This window comes from Narcine bancroftii, chromosome 5 (genome assembly GCF_036971445.1).
Source record: "Narcine bancroftii isolate sNarBan1 chromosome 5, sNarBan1.hap1, whole genome shotgun sequence".
Classification (NCBI taxonomy): Eukaryota; Metazoa; Chordata; class Chondrichthyes; order Torpediniformes; family Narcinidae; genus Narcine; species Narcine bancroftii.
The window spans coordinates 166,794,278-166,814,906 of NC_091473.1; the positions used below are offsets into that span (position 1 = coordinate 166,794,278).

The 20,629-nt window shown below is 39.8% G+C and overlaps 1 protein-coding gene and 1 long non-coding RNA gene across 7 annotated transcripts in view; one reads left to right on the top strand and one right to left on the bottom strand.

The window, feature by feature from the left end:
• The first annotated feature begins 339 nt into the window (after positions 1–339).
• LOC138764150 (dynein axonemal heavy chain 12-like) overlaps positions 340–20,629 on the top strand; it is a 42,888-nt gene continuing 22,598 nt past the window's right edge. For 5 of the 6 annotated variants that reach the window (XR_011358004.1, XM_069939626.1, XM_069939630.1 and 2 more), the window contains exons 1-2: positions 16,327–16,724; positions 18,974–19,105. Coding sequence is in view for 5 of the 6 variants with exons in the window: in XM_069939626.1 (XP_069795727.1) it covers positions 16,442–16,724; positions 18,974–19,105 (415 nt within the window). In the remaining variant the exon portion in view is untranslated. Of the gene's footprint in view, positions 1,469–2,615; positions 2,808–9,297; positions 9,348–16,326; positions 16,725–18,973; positions 19,106–20,629 lie in introns of those variants that run through there. The other variant, XM_069939627.1, reaches the window with a different exon arrangement.
• On the bottom strand, positions 1,227–16,872 carry LOC138764151 (uncharacterized). The gene is made up of 3 exons (XR_011358005.1): positions 16,553–16,872; positions 2,381–2,450; positions 1,227–1,338 (listed from the first exon to the last, which is right to left on the bottom strand). It is a non-coding gene; the product is annotated as an uncharacterized lncRNA (long non-coding RNA).

Here is a 20,629-nt window from a genome sequence, read left to right on the forward strand (position 1 = left end):
CGCCGCAGCCATTAACAGAGGCCAGCCTGTTCATTTCCCTGGAACGAGCAGGGCTGACGGCACTTCCAAGCCTTGGCTCCCCAGTGCTGGTGGAAGAAGCAGAAGCCTGAAGTGGATGGCTTGCTTCTGGCTATACTCTTTGAGGCCCCTGCAGGGGCCGAGTGTTCCTCCACAGCGCTAGGGGAAGGCTTGGCATGGTCATGTCCGGGGCTCTTAACCAGTTGGACTACCAAGCCTTCTAGGAATCATTCAAGCCATAGCTCCTGAGCTTTTTGAGTGACCTTCCTGGGATCATCAAAGCTCTCCTGGGACAGTAACGACCGGATGTCTTCAGGCATATAGTCAAGGAAGATGCGCTTGAAGAGTGGGCAGTTGGTGTGATCGCCCATGAGCACAAGCATCTCATCCATGAACAAGATAGAACCCATATCGCAAGGTGTCGTGGTGAAGCATCCGAGCAGCACACTGGCGCCTGGAGAGGCCGAGGGAGTCGGTGAGCACTCACTTGATGGTCATGTACTTATCTTCTGCGGGAGGGTGCGGAACGAGGTGCAGCACTCGTTTGGCGGTGGTCTGGTTGAGGGCAGCGACCACATGATAAAACTTGGACCCATCTGATAATATCTGGTGGAGGTGAAATTGAGTCTCTGCATGGCTGAACCAGGTCTCAGGCTCCTGAACCCAGAACTCAAGAAGCTTGATGGCTATAGCATTGATCAAAGAGTCGTTCATATTGGGTTCAAAGGCATTTGAACCCGTTGGATTCACCAAATTTAGTGACGGCTTCTCTGCTTACTGAATAACTCCACAACCAAACGGGTTGAGTTCAGTGAGCAAAACTGATTTACTGAGGTCTGCCTGGCTGTTTTTTACTCCCAGCCTGGACCTGGCTGAGAACCGCGCCGTGGGCCCTGAGACCATCGGGGTCACGTGGGCTGCAGAGTGTGGGCTTCTAAGCCTGGTGCCAAGGTCGGGAAGAAACCCCGATGGCGCCATTTTGGCCAGCTGCCCCGCCATGTGTGTGACATGTAGGGCCGGTTTGCCTGCCTAATGGCGTGCCGTCACAATGTCTTGGTTTATATGGCAGACCCAAAAATTCCTGACATTTTTATAAATCCTTAGCGTTTCCCATTTTGATTAAATGTCATTAGAAATATTAACTCTTTTTTTCTTTCCACAGATGCTCCTATTTCCAGCCAGACATGCTTTTTTTTTAACCATTTTCTGTTTTATTTCATATATTCAACATGTACAGTATTTTTCCCTTGACTATATTTTTCCCTTTTCAATTCTCTCCTTCCGACTTGTGACTTGAATGATTTCCCTTGAGAGTGAATACTGAAAGAGGCAGACAAGCAGATAGCAAAGGTCAGTGGTGTTATTTTTAACAGTTTGCTGAGTCAGTGTCTGACAGTGAGTGAAAACAACAGTCATGCTCCTGGTTCTGTTTTGAGTGAAGAAACGCAAGGTGAGTTGCTTAATTTTAAGAATCCCTGTAAGTTGTGGTAGTCCTTCTGTTTAGTGGTCAGGATAAACCAGTAACTAGTCAATGATGTTTGCGGCCAATTACCAAATATATATAGAGCAAATGAAACTGCTCCTCTGGATTTAGAAGTGAAAACTATTTATAAATATCAAGTTTTCCTGTTTTTAAAAAATTATCTCTTAGTTTTGGTGCTAACAGAAATGGATTTTCTGAACCGTCGTCGTCTTTCATCATAAGTAACTAGACGAGCAGCAAACTATAAATGACTCAGGTTTCAGTGACATCATGAGTTCTTCCTTCTCTTGCATATCCTCTTACAGACTGTAAAGGGTATCCACCGGGATTGCCCTTCAACCTTTACTGCTGTGGGTGTGGTAAGTAGTAGGTGTGACCCCATTACCCACCACCACTCTCCCTGTAATTACCCAAGGATTGAACCTGGTCATAGTATGCAAAGCACAATGAGGGTGTATTGAGGGAGCAACGACAGAAGAGGCTGTCAGTGAGCAATGATGCAATTATATCAAGCTACTCCACAGAGTAATGATGGGTGTCCTGATCCCTACTCTCCAACCCACATTACCTGGTCTGAAACCCTCTTCCTGCATCAGTCTTTCTTGAAGCCACCCTTTCCTTCCACGGGAAGTTACCCTGCTCTCCTACTCAATCACAAGCCCTGAACGTTGACCGACAGCAACGAGATCTTTCATTAACCCCATTGCTCCCATATCCAAGACACATATTTAGCAATGAAAATGTGCAATCCCCTTTTGAGAATGCCCAAGACATTGGCCTCAGAAGCTACAGAAATTTGCTTGTGGCCTCCAAGGTCACTCTTCTCATAACTTTTAAATAGCAGAGTCCTTTCAGAGTATTGCAAGTGATGGTCCTTACCAAATTCTTCTAGGCATCGCCAGGTTGATCTCCTTCAATTCAGCCTTTTAGGTCTTTGCTTCACCCTCTCCTGAAATATGAGCACCAAAGGGGGATATAAATATGAATAATGATATAATGCTATTGATGGAGGAGTTGAAGAGCATTGATTATAGTAATGGGGAGTGAAACCATTTAAAGCTAAGGGAGGAAAGTGTGAGCAGAACTGATCACCTTGATTTTCATGAATCCTCAGGACTGCTACTCTTTTTGTTTTATTGGATGGAAGGAGAAACTTCAGAGAATCTGACCAGTAATTGATCATGAATCTGACTACAACAGATGAAGGATGGGAAGATGAAGTAATGCAGCATGCAATAGAACAAAGTCTTTATGGAATTTGTACACAAGACTCTTCCACTTCCTCCTCTGAGGTGCAGGATCTCAGGTACCTTGTTATAATATCTTGACTTTTCCTTATGTCAAGTCACATCTTTCACTAATTGTAGCCTTGTTATTTTAGAAGTTATTCGGGTTTGCTACATAAATACTGTTATCTTTCCCTTCAAAATTGGTTTATTTCGCAGTTACACCAGCAACAAAATAAATCGTGTGTCTCAGATCAAATAAGTATTTGTCACTCGTTTTATTTCTTCCTGGTGATAGTGAGTCAAATAATGTCTGCAACCTACATGCACAGTCCTTGGGAAGTGCTGTAGAACAGAGAGATCTTGGGCTACAAATACATAGTTCTCTGAAAGTGATACAAATCGACAAGGAAATGAAGAAGGCGTTTGCATGCTTGCCTTCATTGGATAGTGTACGAGTTTGGATATCATGTTATAAACGTGTAAGACGTTGGGGAATATTGAGTTCTGGTTGGAAGGATGTGATTAAGCAAGAGAGGGTGAAATAAAGATTTCCCAGAATTATGCTGGAACTGGAGAGCTTGGGTTATGAGAACAGACCAGATAGGCTGGGATTTCATTGCCCAGAGTGAAGGAGGCTGAGGGGTAACCTTTTCTCAAAGTAGGGGACTCTAAAACTAGAGGGCATAGATTTAAGGTAAAAGGGAAGAGATTTAAAAGGGGCCTGTGAATTTTCACAAAAATGATAATGGGTATACAGTACAAGCTGCCAAAAGAATTTCATGCTTGTTACATTTTACATGTGGTATTACGTGACAATAATGGAACCTTTACCATAACAATGTTTAAAACAAACATTTGGACATGTTTACAAATAGGTTGTTTAGAGTATTATGGACCAAGTGCAGGCAAATGGGACACCTAAGATGGCATTGATGAGTTGGGCCAAGGGTTATGTTATGGTGTTATGATGAGATTGTATAGGACATTGGGAGGCCAGATTTTGAGTACTGTGTGCAGTTCTGGTTGCTTATCTACAGGAAGGATATCAGTAAGATTGAATGGGTGCAGAGAAGATTTACTAGGATGTTGCTGGGTTTTCAGGAGTTGAGTTACAGAGAAAGATTAAACAGTTTAGGACTTCATTCCTTGCAGCGTAGAAAAATGGGGGGCGATTTGACAGAGGTTTATAAAATTATGAGGGGTATAGACAGAGTAAATGCGAGTTATCTCTTTCCATTTAGATTAGGAGAGATAAATACAAGAGGACGAGGCTTTATGGTGAAAGGTGAAAGGTTTAAGGGCATCATTAGGGGGAACCTCCACTCAGAGAGTGGTGGGAATGTGGAATAAGCTGCCAGCTGATGTGGTAAATGTGGCTCACTCTTACATTTTAAGAATAAATTGGATAGATATGTGGATGGGAGAGTTCTGGATGGTGATGGAATGGGAGAAGGTCAGTGGGACTAGTGAAATAATGGTCGGTGCTGACTAGAAGGGTTGAATGGCCCGTTTTCTATGCTGTAATGTTCTATGGTTCAGTTACTATGCTGTTTAACCCCACGACTCTGTAGGATGATAGTAAGGAGTTTTAGACTTTTTAAGCAGTGGCTCCTCTAGATATTTCCACTCACAGAAATCATAACTTGCAATAGGTCATTGCCAATGAAATGAAATGTTACTTTACTGGAAAAATTCTGCTAAGAATAATTCTCACATTCCCCATTCCCCACCGAACCCCCCCCCCCACTCCCCACCACAACCACTCTCCCTACAACTGCCCAAGGATTGAACCTGATCATAATATGCAGAGCACAGCAGCAGATGTTTTACCTATCAAAAGAGTTCTGTCACATTTTTCTACATCGTTTTAAATGCCTCAAAAAGCAACAGATTTTCTCTAGCTTGAAATTAGATCCAGCAAACAATATTGGGTGATGTTGAAATTTGGAATTTTAGTGTTTGCTGATATCTGGATGTTTTCAGATTTATTGTCAGAGTACATACATGATACCACATACAACCCTGAGATTCTTTTTTCCTGTGAGACGGAATTACCACTTAATGGTAGTCCAAAGAAAACTGCATAATGTCCACATGCAAACAAATAAAGAACTGTAAACAGATAACAAAATGTAAACAAACTGTGCAATACAGAGAGTTTTTTTTAAATCAATAAAGTGCACAAGTATGAGTCCTTAAATAAGTCCCTGATTGAATTTGTTGTTGAGGAGTCTGATGGTGGAGGGGTAGCAGCTATTCCTGAACGAGATGATGTGAGTCTTGTGGCACCTATACCTTTTTCCAGATGGTTGCAGCGAGAATGGAACATGTGCTGTGTGGTGTGGATTCTTGATGATTGCTGATGCTCTCCCATGACAGAATTCCCTGTAAATGTTCTTGATGGCTGGGAGGGTTTTGCTTGTAATGTACTCAACTGTGTCCATTACCTTCTGGAGGGCATTTTGCTCAGGGGTGTTGGTGTCCCCATAAGCATGACGCAGCTGGTCAGCACACTTTCCACCACATATCTGTAGAAATTTGATAGAGTTTCTGGTGTCGTACCAAACATCTGCAAACTCCTGGGAAGTTGAAGTGCTGACGTGCTTTTTTCATGATGCCATTAGTGTGTTAGGTCTGGTAAAGATCCTCTGAGACAGTGACTCCCTAAAACTTACATTTGCTCACCTTCTCCATCTCTGATCCCCAAATGATCCCTGGATCATACACCTCTGGCTTTCCCTTTCCTGAAGTCAACAATCAGCTCCGTACATTGAGTGCGAGGTTGTTATTGATGCACCATTTAGCCCAAGTTTTCAATCTCCTTCCTGTATGCGGATTCATCACTTTTTATATACAATCCAGTACCGTGGTATTGTCGGCAAATTTATAAATGGTGTTATTGTCATATTGAGCCACACAGTCATAGGTGTGAATTGAGTAGAGCAAGGGGCTAAGAACCCAGCCCTGTGGTTCTCTGGTTCTGATGGAGATTGTGGAGGAGATGTTCTTACTGATTGTGGTCTGGAGGTGAGGAAATCCATGATTCAATTTCACAATGGGGTATTGAGTCTCAGGTCTTGGAGTTTGCTGATCAGCTTTGAGGAGATGATGGTGTGAAATGTCGAACTGTAGTCGATAAAGAGCATCCTGATGAATGCATCTTTATTCTTCTTGGGCACCGATATGATTGATGCCTATTGGAAACAGGTGGGTACCATGCTCTGCTGGAATGAGATGCTGAAGGTATCCATTAATATATTCGTAAGTTGGTTAGCACAGATTTTTAATACTCGGCCGAGTACTCCATCCTGACTGGATGCTTGGCTCGGCTTCACTCTCTTGAAGGCAGCATGCACGTCATCCTCGGATACGGACAGAATAGGATCATCAGGGGATGTGGAGGTGCAGAGGAATGGTTCTTCACTGTTATTGTGGTCATATCAGGTGTATAAGACACTCTGGGAGTGAAACTTTGCCATCTGCTACTGCACTGGATTTGGCTTTGTAGCAGGTTATGGCCTTTAGGCCCTGCCACAACTGTGGATATTCTTTGTTCTTTCTGTTTTCATCCGGAATCTCCACTTCGCCTGGGAGATGGCTTTTCATAGGTCTTACCTGTTTCTTCTGTATTGATCTGGATCTCTGGACTTAAATGCCTGTGATCTGGCTCTCAGCAGGTTCCAGATTTCATTGATTATCCAGGGCTTCTGATTGGGGAAAACCCTGAACGATTTGATGGGGACACACTCGTGCACATCTGTTTCGATAAAGTCTTTGACAGCCCTGGTGTAATCGTTTGGATCCTTACCTGTGTCCTTGAACACCGCCCAATCTGCTGACTCAAGGAAGTCCTGTAACAGCTCTTCAGACTCCTGCAACCAATTTCTCTGAAGCCTTTCTTTTTGGGCTCTGTCTCTATGAAGGCAGAAGGAGCACAGCCAGGTGATCCAACTCACCAAAATGTGGTCTTGGGAAAGAACAGTATACTTTCCTTACCATGGTGTAGTAGTAATCAAATGTGCTGGGACCTCTGGTACAGCAAGTTACATGTTGGTGATAGATGGGCAGGGTGTTCTTTTTTTTAATTATTTTCATTTTCCATTAATATATTCATTCAATCTTTAAACTTTTATACACGTCAAATATATTAAATGTTTACAAAAACTCCCCCACCTCCCCAACCCTCTTTCCTCCTCCCTCCCACAAATGCAAAAAATATAACTTCACATACCGTCAGTTATATTTAAAATTCTTTTATGGGGATATCAAATCGTTATATACGTGAAAGGGTCATATTTATAATGGGACTCCTATATGATTCAAGTACAATTGCCATATCTTAACGAATGTATTATATTTATTCATTAAGTTATAAGTGATTTTCTCCTTGGGTATGCAACTACGTAACTCCCCGGCCCATTGGGCAATAAGAAGGAGAGAGTCAGATTTCAAAATGATTGCTATTCACTTTTTAACTACAGCCAGAGCTATTTTAACAAAGCAAATCTGAAATTTAGTGAGTTTGTAGCTCTCGTCCATACGGTTACCCAGAAGGTACAGCTCCTGGTCACATGGAAAGGTCACTCCTGTTACTCTTGTTAGTGTTTCAACAATATTATGCCACAATGGTCTTAACTTCATACACGACCAGGTAGAATGTAAAAAGGTTCCTATTTCAATATCACATCTAAAGCACATTGCAGAAATTTCAGATTTTGATTTTTGTAGTTTTTCATAGGTCTTACCTATATCTTAATTGATGTAGAAAATTGCATTGAACCAATCCACATCTCGCATTGATTCCAAATACCAATCAGACCAACACTTCTCAGACCAACACTTCTCCAACTCTCACCTCTCTCTCGACTTTTGGAGGTCTGGCTTATCACTTTAGCCTTAGAGAACAAAATATATCCTAGATATAAATTTGAGTGCGTTTCCTAGCTGAAGCATCCCTTCCACCTCATTACTTGAGGCTGGGGCCATTGTGGGACCCCACCTTTCTCTCGAGAGGGGCCTTAACTTAGGAAGCAGTGAAAGGTTTCATTCGACAAATCATATTTCTGTATTAATTGTTCAAAGGACATAAGTAGTCCTTCCTTGAAACAATCTTCAATATGCCTAATTCCCTTTTCATATCAAATGTTTAGAATTTTACTACCAAAATTCATGGGCAATAATTAATTCTGGCATAGTGGTTCTTTTGGTGGCTATCCCCACTTTTTCCCCCAATACACATTAATATTGTACCAAATTTTAATCATATGTATTAAAATGAGGTTATCCTTTTTTTTGTTATTAATTTGACATTCCATTTGTCAATAAAATCCTTTGCCACCTCATCCCTCACTGTACGTAATCCCATTTGGATCCATGAGGGACATCTTTCTTCTTCAAAGAAGGGGTGAATGTGGTGAAAGCCATTTGGATAGATGTATGGACTGGCCGGACTGAACCTACTTGACATTACCTAACCCCTCCCTTGGCTCCTCCCCAGATTTCCCAATAAAGGCTGGCATGCCCAGACTTGCTGCCCCCCACCCTCTCCCCCCCTCCCCAACATCCTTGCTCCTATACCTGGAACCTTGCCAAGTAGTGTATCAGTAATGCTCAAGTTTTTGGTAATTAAAGCCATTTAATCACTCCATCATGTCAACTTGATTATTGTGTGCACCACAGAACCCTGCCTGGGTTGCCTCATAATTTTTTTAATCCAGCACTCTTAATCCCACCAATTTATATTCCTACGTCAGTTTCTCCATGGAGATCCTAGGTATTTTATTATTCCAAAGAAACTGTCTTATATGTCCATTGAGTATCTTTTAAAAAATTATACAAAGGTATAGGCAACGACTCAAAGAGTTTTTGCAATCTCGACATCACTTTAATTTTCATACAGTTAACCCTCCTGACTAAAGTAATAGGCAAGTTTTTCCATCTTTGTGAATCCTCTTCTATCTTTTCAAAGGTAGATAATTAAGACTGTACAAATTTTTAAAGTTATTATTTAGCCTTATTCCTAAATATTTAATTCCTTCAAATTTCCATTTAAACCAACTTACTTTTTGAAATCTTTCATAATCAGAATTTGTTTGTGGCATAATTTCATTTTTTTTCCCAAATTAATTTTGTAACCAGAAACTCTTCCATATTTCTCCAGTGTGGTCTGTAGTTTGGCCAGGACTCATCAGGATCTGAGGGCTGGGTGTTCTTGACACAGGCCTAGTTAAAGTCACTGACTAAGATTTGTAGTGCATTGGTTTGGGCCGTCTCTTGTTTACTAACCGCATCATGCAGCTCTATTTGTAATAGGCATCGGGAAGGATATAAATTCCGATCAGAATCACCCTATCTGTCTATCTATCAAAATTAATATTTTCATAAAAATCATTTTAAAATATTGAACAGAGATAATTTTGCAGCAGGGATAATTAACCATTATTGCAATTTCAACAGTTTAACTAACAGTACAAAATAAGTAATTTAATAATTCAATATCAATTATTATGAAATTTTTAATCTTTATCTATCATACCAATGAATTTATAATTTCACTTTTGTGTGCAGGTCTTCGCAAAGCAAAGAGAACAGGAAGATTGTTGAAGCAATAAAGACAGGTGAATTAATAAAAGTATGATTTGAAACTAAACATTTTAAGTTCAAAAAATCTCTAGTGAGTCTGTATTTAATTGAAAAACAATATTTCACTGTTAGGATTAGATCTTTTTTTTTTGCCTTGTATGTCGGTGGATAAGATGACTGGATGTTTAAGGCGACCCCCAGACTTTCCACTTAAAATATAGGTTTTGAGCTCTACTTGCTGTATAAGACTACGCCAAGTCTGGCAGTTACTGCTGAGTGCTTCTTGCCCCAATAGTCCTTTACCAAGCATCCCATATCCATTTTGCTGCTGCTCATTGACCACGTCTGCTGTGTCCTTCTCCAGAATCAGCCAGTGTGCATTGCCTCCTCTCAGATTTCAGATTTATTTATTTATTCTCTGACATCACATACAACCTTAAGGTTCTATTTCCTAGGGGAGTCACATGATGGAGAAGTGGCTGGTCGAGTGGAACCAGCCCTCTCCAGAGAAAAGGAAAAAAAGTATGAAAAAACCGAGCTCAATACACATAAAATACAGGAAGAGAAAAATAAAGTTACAGAGAAGAGACAGAAGATGGCACCCAAAAGAGAGAAAGTAAGAATAACAGAGAAAAGGGAAGAATGAAAATCACTGGAGAAGAAAGAAGAAGGCCTTACCTGCACATCGGAGCAGAGAGCCACTGTGGAGAGGAGTGGCCGATCTCCGATGTTGGTGAGTCCCCAGAGGAGCAGTGTCTTCCCGACCAGTGGACTTAAAAATGGCTCTCTGAGCCAAGAAGAGGTGCGCAACTGCGCATGCATGAAGAGTTGCGCATGCACAGTGTGCAAGTAAAAGAAAAGGTTAATGCTGGCGGGAGGGAGACTCAGCTGGGGAGCGGCCAGCTGAGAGACGCCCAGTATTGGGGCGTTTGGCTGGGAGAAGTAAGCAAGAAAAAAGAAAAAAAGAGTGGTGAGAAAGAGAATGAAGAGTTGGAAGAGAGTGAGTGGCAACGGGGCGACTGGCAGGGGGACAAAGTGCAGCAGGAGGCCCAGCAGCGGGTCAGCCTGCAGCAGGGGGCCCAGCAGTGGGTCAGCCTGCAGCAGGAGGCCTAACAACGGGTCGACCTGCAGCGGGAGGCCCAACAGCAGGAGACATAGCAGCTGGAGGGCCAGCAAGGATACAGAAGCAGCTCACCAAAGAAGGATGAAGATAACACAGATACAGAGAAAAGAATAAGATGACACAGATATAGATACAGACACGGAAGAAGACCAAGAATTTCAAAGGAAAGAAGAAGGTAAAATAGAAGGACAAAGTTTAGGTAAAGCCTTTTTCGAAGAACAAATTAGGTCATTAAAAGAATGGCTATCATTAGAATTTAGTTCAATCAAAAGAAAAATGACAAGAGCTGAAGACAGAATGCAAAGCTTAGAGTTGGCCATGACTGAAATAGGGAAAAGAGTAGAAAATGTGGAGGAATGAGAAGCTGCTGTAGAAATGGAGATAAATGATTTAAGAGGGAAGTTGGAAAAGAGCAAAAAAAATTAAAGAGACACAAGATTTATTGTCACAAAAAATTGATGTATTGGAAAACTACAGTAGGTGAAACAACATAAAAATAGTGGGCCTGAAAGAAGGCAAAGAAGGGTCAGATATGAAGGAATTTATAAAAGGATGGAGCCTGAAGGTGCTGGGAATGACAGTTCACATGAAGAAATAGAAATCGAAGGTTGCATAGAGCACTAGTACTGAAACCACCACCACATCAAAAACCGAGATCCATATCGGTAAAATTTCTAAGATATACGACAAGAGAGAACATACTGGAACAGGCAAGAAAGGTTAGAGAAGACAATAAGCCATTGGAATATAAGGGACAATTTTTTTTTTAACCCCGACATAAGCTTCGAACTTTTAAAGAGGAGGAAAGAATTCAACACGGTGAAAACAATCTTATGGAAGAAAGGTTATAACTTTATATTAAGACATCCAGCAGTACTCAAAGTATTTATTCCTGGGTAAATGGAATAGACTGTTCTCGGACCCAAAGAAAGCCCAAGAATTTGCTGAACATTTGCAGGACAGGAGAAGAGAGGAGGAGGAGTGACAAGAAGGATGACCGGCAAGAAAATATACAAAAATATGTTAAAATATAAAGTAAAGATAATGTATATATAAAGATCTAAAGATGGATAAGCGAAGGGGAAGAAGGGGAAAAAAGAGAGAGAGCTTTGTTATAAGTATAGGAAAATAGTGTTCTCTGGGGTGGGAGAATAATGGTCACTGCGAAATCGATTGATGTTTGCGAGTAAGTTCGCAAACCGAATGGAAAGGGGAGTTGTGGTTGCCGTCAAGGGACAAGGGGCAATCCAAGGAGGGGAGGTTCATTTGGGGTTAAAGTGTTGTTGCTTGTGGGGATTGTTCGGGTATTTCATGTCTTAAGTGCATTGTCATATATTGAGATTAGAAAGGAAAACTTAAAAACGGGATGGAAAAAAGGGATGGAGGTGGTGAAGAGGCAGAAAAGAAGTGAAAATAAAGATATAAGATGGCCACGTTGGACTATATGACTATAAACATTAATGGAATATATATCCCATTGGGGAAAAAAATCACATATAATTTAAAAGACAAAGTTAAAATGTTTGAAAAAACTTGGGAACCATATATGGAACATAACAGAAAGAGCAGGCCTCAGACCACCACCACCTAAAATGATAAGAAGATAAATACGATCAGATTTAATGTGAATAAGTAGATGATACGTCTTTTTTGTTTGTATTCCTTTTGTATAAAGATATTGTTTTATTGTATTTTATATGTTCAATATTTACTGTTTTTGGAGGGGGATGGGAAGGGGAAAGGGAGGGATGGGGAAAAAAAAGAGAAAATGTCACTGTGAATATTTAAAGAGATGCATCTGTAAATATATTGGTTGATATGATTCATAGTGCGATAAATAAAGAATTGCCCAAAAAAAAGTTCTATTCCCTGTTGGGCGAGGCAGAATTCCCACTTATTGGCAGTGCAAAAACAATGGTCTCAACCTATACATGTAAGCAAATAAAGAAGTGTAAACAAACTGTCTGTGCAATGAAGAGATTGGAAAAAACAATCAATAAGGGGAAAAAGTAAGAGTCCTTAAATATATCCCTGATTGAGTTTGTTGTTGAGGAGTCTGATGGTGGAGGGGTCCAAAAGACTGAAGTTGAACAAACTGATAGGCTTTTATTAGCTTTAGAACAAAGGCATGTCCATGCTGCTTGAATGTCCTGCACTGGGGAGGGGGCTGTGGAACAGTCACCTTCATTCTGGAGCCTGTGGGAGGAGCCACAGGTACATTCTGCCAATGGATGTGCCCAACTGATCAATATATACATATGCTGTTCCTGAACCTCATGGTGTGAGTTTTATGGCACCTGTACCTCTTTCCTGATGGTTGCAGCAAGAACAGAGCATGTGCTGGATGGTGTTAGATCCTTGATGATTTCTGCTGCTCTCTGATGGCAGCATTCACTGTAGATGTTCTCGATGGTGGGGAGGGTTTTACCTGTGATGACCTGAGCTGTGTCCACTACATTTAGCAGGGCTTTACACTTGGGTATTTATATCCCCATACCAGACTGTGATGCATCTGGTCACCACACATTTATAGAAATTTTCCAGTCTCATGCCAAACCTCTGCAAACCCCTGAGGAAGCAGAGGCACTGATGAGCTTTCGTCACGATACCATTGGTGTGTTGTGTCCAGGAAATATCCTCTGAGATAGTGACTCCCAAAAACTTAAATTTGCTCACCCTCTCCAGCTCTGATCCCCAATGATCACTGGATTGTACTCCTCTGGTTTTCCCTTCCTGAAGTCAACAATCTCCTCTTTGGTTTTGGTGACATTGAGTGAGAGGTTGTTGTTGGTGTACCATTCAGCCAAGTTTTTAATCTCCCTCCTCTATGCTGACTCATCACCCCTTTTAATACGACCCACTGGTATCGTCAGTGGATTTGTAGATGGTGTTGTCGTTGCCCCAAACCGCACAGTTAAACGTGTATAGCGAGTAGATCAGGGGCCTAAGAACATAGCCCTGTGGCTCTCCCGAACTGGTGTAGATTGTGGAGGAGATGTTCTTATCCGTCCTCACTGATTGTGGTCTGGATGTAAGGAAATCCATAATCGATTACACAGTGAGATGTGGAGTCCCAGGTGTTAAAGTTTGCTGATGAGTTTTGATGGGATGATGGTGTTAAATGCCGATCTGGAGTTATTCCTGGGTTTACTCCTTAGTAAGTCTTCCTTCAATCTCCAATCTCGTACCATCTTCTCTGTTACACTGCATTGTCAGCAGTTTTTGTGGGCCTTGGCGATTGCTACCACTTTTACCTTAAAACTTGCTTCATATTTCTTTTGTTTATCAGTTGGAGCCATGATAGGGCCTTATGGTAGTTGGCGATTAATGTCCACGCAGAGAAAGTGTTGGTGTTCATGAAGGAGTGAAACCTTGAGCCTTTCCAAGAAACCCTGTCTTTAAAAGTTTATAAGTACGTTGAAACAGTGTAAACCGAATGCACCCTGGAACCCTGGTTGTTACTGTTCATCAGTTGTTGAAAATAGTGACTGTTAGCTTTGTGGTGCTTACATTTTTTAATTTAAATTTGGACATTTAGGCTGGCAGCAGGCCATTTTGGCCCATGAGTCCATGCTGCCCAATTTTTACCCAATTAACCAGCACCCCCCGAAAGTTTTGAACAGTGGGAGGAAACTGAACCCCCTGGGGAAAACCCATGCAGACACAGGGAGAATGTACAAACTCCTTACAGACTGCGTAGGATTTGAACTCCAGGCCCAATCCCTGGCGTTGCACTATCCGCGGTGCCAACCGTGCTTCCCATGCTGTTATTTTAAGGTACATTAGACACGTTTACAATACATTTGTGTTGTTTTAATAACATTATTATTAATCCAGCTTCCCAAACGCAAGTTTCAGTAGAAAAATATTTAGTGGTAGGACCGTAGGAGTTTTATGCTGTTCTTCATCACCACAGGGAACACTCTAAACCACAGGATATTAAGGTTTGTATTTTATACTTGGCATATAAGATGACCCCTGGTTTTGGGATGACATTTTTAGGGTTCAAATTCGTCTTAAATGCCGACATATACGGTAAAGTCAGGAAATGTAAGATCAAGCAAAGTTTAAATATGTTTTATGAATCTTAGTTCACCTTCAGAAACACTTCTTACCCAGTTTGTTGGTTGAGCTGCTCGTGAGGAATGAAAAAGTTTAAAAAGTGGTTTTGTATTGAATCATTTTCCATCGAACATCGGAAACACTTGTCATTCAAACACATCTCCACAGGACAGAATACATTCTCCCACCTTTTCCTGCTGTATTTGTTAATGAGAATATGTGCAACAATGCATATATGGCCACAAAGAATTTGGTTTGCTTTGAATGTATTTCCGAATATTTTAACACACTGTGATGCAATTTATATGTATGATTCTTATCCCCCACTTTGATAAATGCTTTGAGGCTCTCTGTAATAAATTCATGTTAGTTGGAAAAAATTAAAATAGTTCTCAATTAATTCTGATGACCTCTTAAAACATGAGACGCTAATTAATGCAATGTGAAAATAATGGGTATGATAGATGGAAAAATTGTGATGAAGGTGGTGTGTGTATGTATATATAGGAACATCTTTGACAAAGTGCCACATGGATCATGAGAGAAAATGATTCGTTGCAGGCAGTTCTTCAGAGGGTTCTGTTCTCAGGGTCACTTCCATTCATTCTACATCTGAATAATTTGGACATGGACCAGGAAGGAATGATATTAAAATTTGAAAATTATGCTAGAAGACAGGGAGGTATATTTAAAACTTTAGGTCTTTAAATGAAATGAGAGATTGGGCAAACAAAGACACAAATAGATCATTAACCTTAGTGAGTCCATGCCATTTCTTTTAATGAATTGTGGTGTTTGACAACAAATATTTGGATTACAGGGCCAAGCAGTGTGGATTTTCTAAGGATGATGCAATCATTGTAAAGGAACACAGATGGTTTAAAAAAAACGGAAAATGTTTTTGTGTTGGAACAATGCAGATTTTGTCAAAATGACTGAACTCTTCAGCTTTAAGAAAAAATAGGGAAAAAACTGGAGAGAAGCAAGTGGAAACAGTTTCTTTCTTTTTAAATTCTTTATAGATGTTGGCATTTCTATTAGATCTCTGCTCAAAGACCATTGCTCTGATCAGACCATGAGTGATTGCGAACGAGACTGATGAGATGGTCAAATGTTTTCTTTAGAGAAATAAAATGAACAAAAGTGAGAAGTGGAAACAGAGGCAAGTCAGATAAGTAATAACACAACAGAATTCAAACTATATAGTGATACTCATTATTTACTATCACACGTGTAATATTTATATATGCAGTGAGGACTTCAGCCAGAGGGTGATAAATCTGCTGCCAAAGGCTGTTATGGAGGCCAGGTCATTAGTTATATGTAAGGCAGAGGTTAATAAGTTCTTGATTAGCCAGGGCATCAAAGGTGATGGGGAGAAGGCCAGTCAGTGAAGCTGAGTGGGGAAAATGGCAGACCAGACTTGATGGGTTGAATGACCTATTTCTGCTCCCATGTCTTATGGTATTTCCTGTCACATTAGTAATATGTGACATAAATATACCATAATTATCCTAATATATCCATAAAGCTGGAACATCTGTTAAATCAATAATAAACTCTATAGCCATAAGTACAGTGAAATCTGATGAATCCACATATGCAATGAAACCTGATACATCAACCACATGTTTCAGTATCCTTTATATCTATATACCTACATATATGGTAACATCAGAATAAGCCACTCAAAGTATAAAATTCCCCTTGTGTTCCAATATAGTTCAGTTTATGTTTTTTGCAGTGGAACAGAATTGGAATATCTGTTCTTGACAGATTGAATGAATTATTGAAGTTATCTTCCGGGGGGCGTGACAAGATGGCATAGAGCTCAGACGTGTAATCTTGACCTCTCTGGCCAGACTTTTAAGAACCCATCTTTAATTTTTTGTTTTTAAGTTTAAACTTTTTTAAAAACTTAGTTTAAAATATTAAGGAGTTGTTATGGCCACTAATGGCAAAAAGATTAAACCTCAAGTACAGAAGAAACTACAGAGTGTTGAAGATTTAGGGCCTGGAAAAACTGCAGCTGAAAAAAAAATGATTACTGCTCACCAGGAGAAGGATAGCTCTGCAATTATTCGTTCTCAGGAGGAAAGTGCGTGTTTCCAAGAAGTGGATCCTGATTCTGGCAGTCTGCCAACGGCAGAGGGAGCTCGCAGAAAAATGAATCCATTGTTTGAAACCACTCAGGCAGTACTTCAATCTGAAGAGCTTGATCTTATCCGTGAGTTCTTGAAACAACAGCGAGTTGTGAGGGGAGACCAGCATCAACCCCCTGAGGAAGTCGGGTGTCGTCGTTGGGGGTTCAAACACGCAGTAAAACTGTTAAAATGCCTGCTGTTGAGCTGCAGCAGGAGTTGCATTTATCTGGTTCTGACACTATGTTAAAGAAAACAGGGTCGGGTCTTTCTGAACTACAAGTTAACCTGTGAAGTACCGTTACTCAGCCGATATTGCAAGAGTTAGCTCAAATGAAAGATAGTATGAGGTCAGAATTCATTACAGTTAATACATAAATGGAAATATTTTCTGAAGATTTTAAAAAAATTCAGTCTGCTTTTTTGGAATGTAAACAGCAAGTGGCCTCTAATAGAGAAAAAGTGATGGAGGTGGAAAAATCCATTAAAGAATTGCGAGAACGTGAAAAGGAGTTAGAGAGAAAAATAGATTATTTGGAAAATCAAAGTAGAAGGAACAATGTGAAGATTGTTGGTTTGCCGGAAGGTATGGAAGATCAAGGACCTCTTCGTTTTTTTTACAGAATGGATCGCACAAATATTGGGACAAAAATTTTTCTCTGGAGGCTTAGTATTGGAAAAAGCTCATAGAGCCTTAAGAAGAAGGCCTCCGCCTGATCAATCACCGAGACCCGTGATAATTCGATGCTTGAATTATTTGGACAGAGAAACGATACTTCGTCTAGCAGTGCAAAATGCGAGACAACGACAAGCTCCGTTAATGATTCAGAATAGTAGAGTTTTTTTTAAATCCCGATTTGAGTCAAGAGGTTATTCAGCGTCGGCGTCAATTTAATCCAGTTAAAGAAATTCTGTGGCGTAAAGGCTATAAGTCTACTTTTCATTATCCGGCAATGTTGAAGGTGTTTTGTGGAGACTTTCAATCTCGGTTTTTTGAGAATGAGCGTGAAGCAATGATTCTTGCTGATTCGTTGCCAGATGTACGAGGACCAAGACTAGTCCACCATTGTCTCCTAAAGAAAAATCTGGTTGTTCTGGAAATGGAAGAAATGGTAGAAATGGGAGAAATGGGAATGGAAACAGTCTAATTTCTCCTGAAATGGGGTCGTCAAGTTTGGAATCTCTTGGATGAATAGAGGAACTTACTTATTCTTACTTTATTTTTATGTCTTGTTGTTATTTTTTGTTTGGCTGGGAAGGGAGAGATTTGCTCTCCCTTCTATTAGTCATCAGCCACTGGTGGGTGATCCACACCCAAGTTTGGTTTAGTTTGGTAGTTTTTTTGGGGTTTTTTTTAACTTTATCCTTTTTTTTCTATTTTTTTTATTTTTATTTTATTTAGACTTTAATTTGTGGTTTCTTTTTCTCCTATTGGAGGGCCTATTTACGTTACTTTGAGTTTTTATATATAGATATTATTAGTTCTTAGTAATATTAGTGGATATGTCAAAGTTGAGGTTTGCTACTTTTAATGTTCAAGGTTTAAACAGTCCGATTAAGCGTGAACGCATTTCAGTGTATATTAAGAAAAAGAAAAATTGATGTCGCTTTTTTAATATGGTTTTCATGAATCAGATTTGTGTTTTAGATGTGGTAACGGTATTGGAACTTTTTTTCACACGGTTTGGTCATGTATATATGTATACAATCTTTTTGGAAGAAAGTACAATTGTTTCTGGAATACCTGTATAAGATTAAGATACTTTTAGATCCAACAGTATTTTTATTGGGTAGTTTGCAACCTTTGAAAGGTCTGGGATTAGATAAATTTCAACTTGCTTTTGTATATTTAGCATTATCTGTAGCAAAAAAATGTATTGCTAGTACATGGAAAGATACGAATATGATTGATATTAATAGATGACATAATGAGATGAAATATTGTTTAATAATGGAAAAAATTATGTATGTTTCACGTGATAACTATAGTTTCTTTATTAACAAGTGGTTGTCATATTCAGAATATTTACATTTTGGTTTACATTGATTAGATCTTAATATGTGTGCTTAATTTTTCTTTTTTTTCTTTCTTTTATGGCTCTCCTTAGGAGAGTTGGCTGAAAAGGGGGGGTCCTTTATTTTTCTTCTCTTTTTTTCTTTTATTTATAAAAATATATAGTTCATGTTTAGTTTATTGTATTATATGTTACTTATCTGCATTTTGAATGAATAAATAAAGTTTAATAAATAAATAAATAGATAAAAGAATAAAGAAAAAAAAAATTTTAAAAGTTATCTTCCTATTGACATTGACTGGTATCCATTTAATTTCTAGGTCAAGAAGCAGATGTACGCCAACTGTCCCTTCATTGCTTTGCATTTGATGAAGCAGATGACAGAGGTTGGCTTCCTCTGCATGAAGCAGCTGTGCAGTTAAATCAAGCGGTCCTTGCAGCAACTCTCCAAGGTAATCATGACAGTTGGTGAGGGGGGAGGTGGGGAGAGATTGTTGATAACTGTGTCTCGGAGTTTAGGTGGAGAAACACAGCAAGCCATGCAGCATCCAAAGGTAATCGATGTTTTGGGCCTGAGCCCCCTTTGTCAGGAGTCTGGAAAACCTTCAGGTTCCTGATGAAGGGCTCAGGCCTGGAACCTTTACTTCCTTATGTATGGATGGTGAGTTTCTCCTGCATTTTTTGGTATTGCACTGATCCCCAGCATCTGCAGATTTTCTTGTTTAAGTGTCTGAGTTTGGGGATGCATGTGTTTGGAAGCAAGTTGTTGAAAGCAGAGTTGTAGTTAATAATTTTGAATAATAATACTGGACAACAAACATTTTCAAAAGGTTTGCTTCCTGAAAAGAAATTTGGGGATTATAATGACAGACAACTTCAAGGTGAACTCAAAGATAATTTCAGATTTTCCGTATCACGTAGGAAGTTGGAGAAACATTAAATTAACTTTTATTGAATTTGGTAAGTTTAATAGCATAATGATCAACTGGCCTAAAAATGATTTGCACTGTTTTTCGTTTGAACTCAGCATGTGATGCCTACCGTGTCAGGCTCCAACAATAAATAGTCAACTAGCATTGATGGATTCCAGTTGCTCTTATACCCCTTATCCATAGTTGCAATGTCCTGGTGAAACTTTTCACCCTGTTCGTCACTGACTGCACCAAGATCAGCAGGGAAGACATCCAAATGAGAAGGCACAAAATGAATTTTCAATGACACGTTGCACTTCATAGTTTTGTCTGCTTGAAGTAGACTTAAAATATGACAGGAAATCACATAAATAGGTTATAGCTTAAACAAATAGTATGTGATAGGAAAATATTAAGGTGATTTTCGTGATCAGCGGCCCCAAATCCATCAAATACACCCAAAAGTGTTCAGGAAGAAAATATTTTATTGCCCAGTGTAATTAGTTACGAATGTGTTGACGTTGCCTCACTGTCAGGAACTAAACTTTTCACCCAGTCCCTTTCACAAATAAATTCTAATTTCTTGTCAGGTGAAGAATAAAACTGATCTGAAAACTTTGCTAGTTGTAAGAAGGTGCCTTTGGAGAAAAATTCAGATCCTGGAAATCTGAAATAAAAATGTAAATAAAAAGGATGAGGCTGGAAACAGTGTAAAAAGGAATTGCAGAATTATAACCAAAAACCGATCTCTGAAAAGCTCTCTGAGGGTCAGATCTCTGAAGTTGCTAAAGTGATCAGGGAGTTTGTAAAAAGACACAGAAATGCTGAAGGAATTCAGCTGGTCTCCCAGCATTCAGAGACCTGAAATGTCGGTTATATATCTTTACTTCCTATGGGATGTTGCAAGATCTGCCGAGTCTCTTCATGTTGCACTCTGATCGTGGAGTTTCCCAGGTTCTTGCAGTGGGAATTATTTCTTCAAATTTCTGAAAGGTTGGAGGAAGATGTTGCATTAGGGCAGAAGCAGCAGAAGGTGATCTCTTAAAATGATCAACACTAAATGAA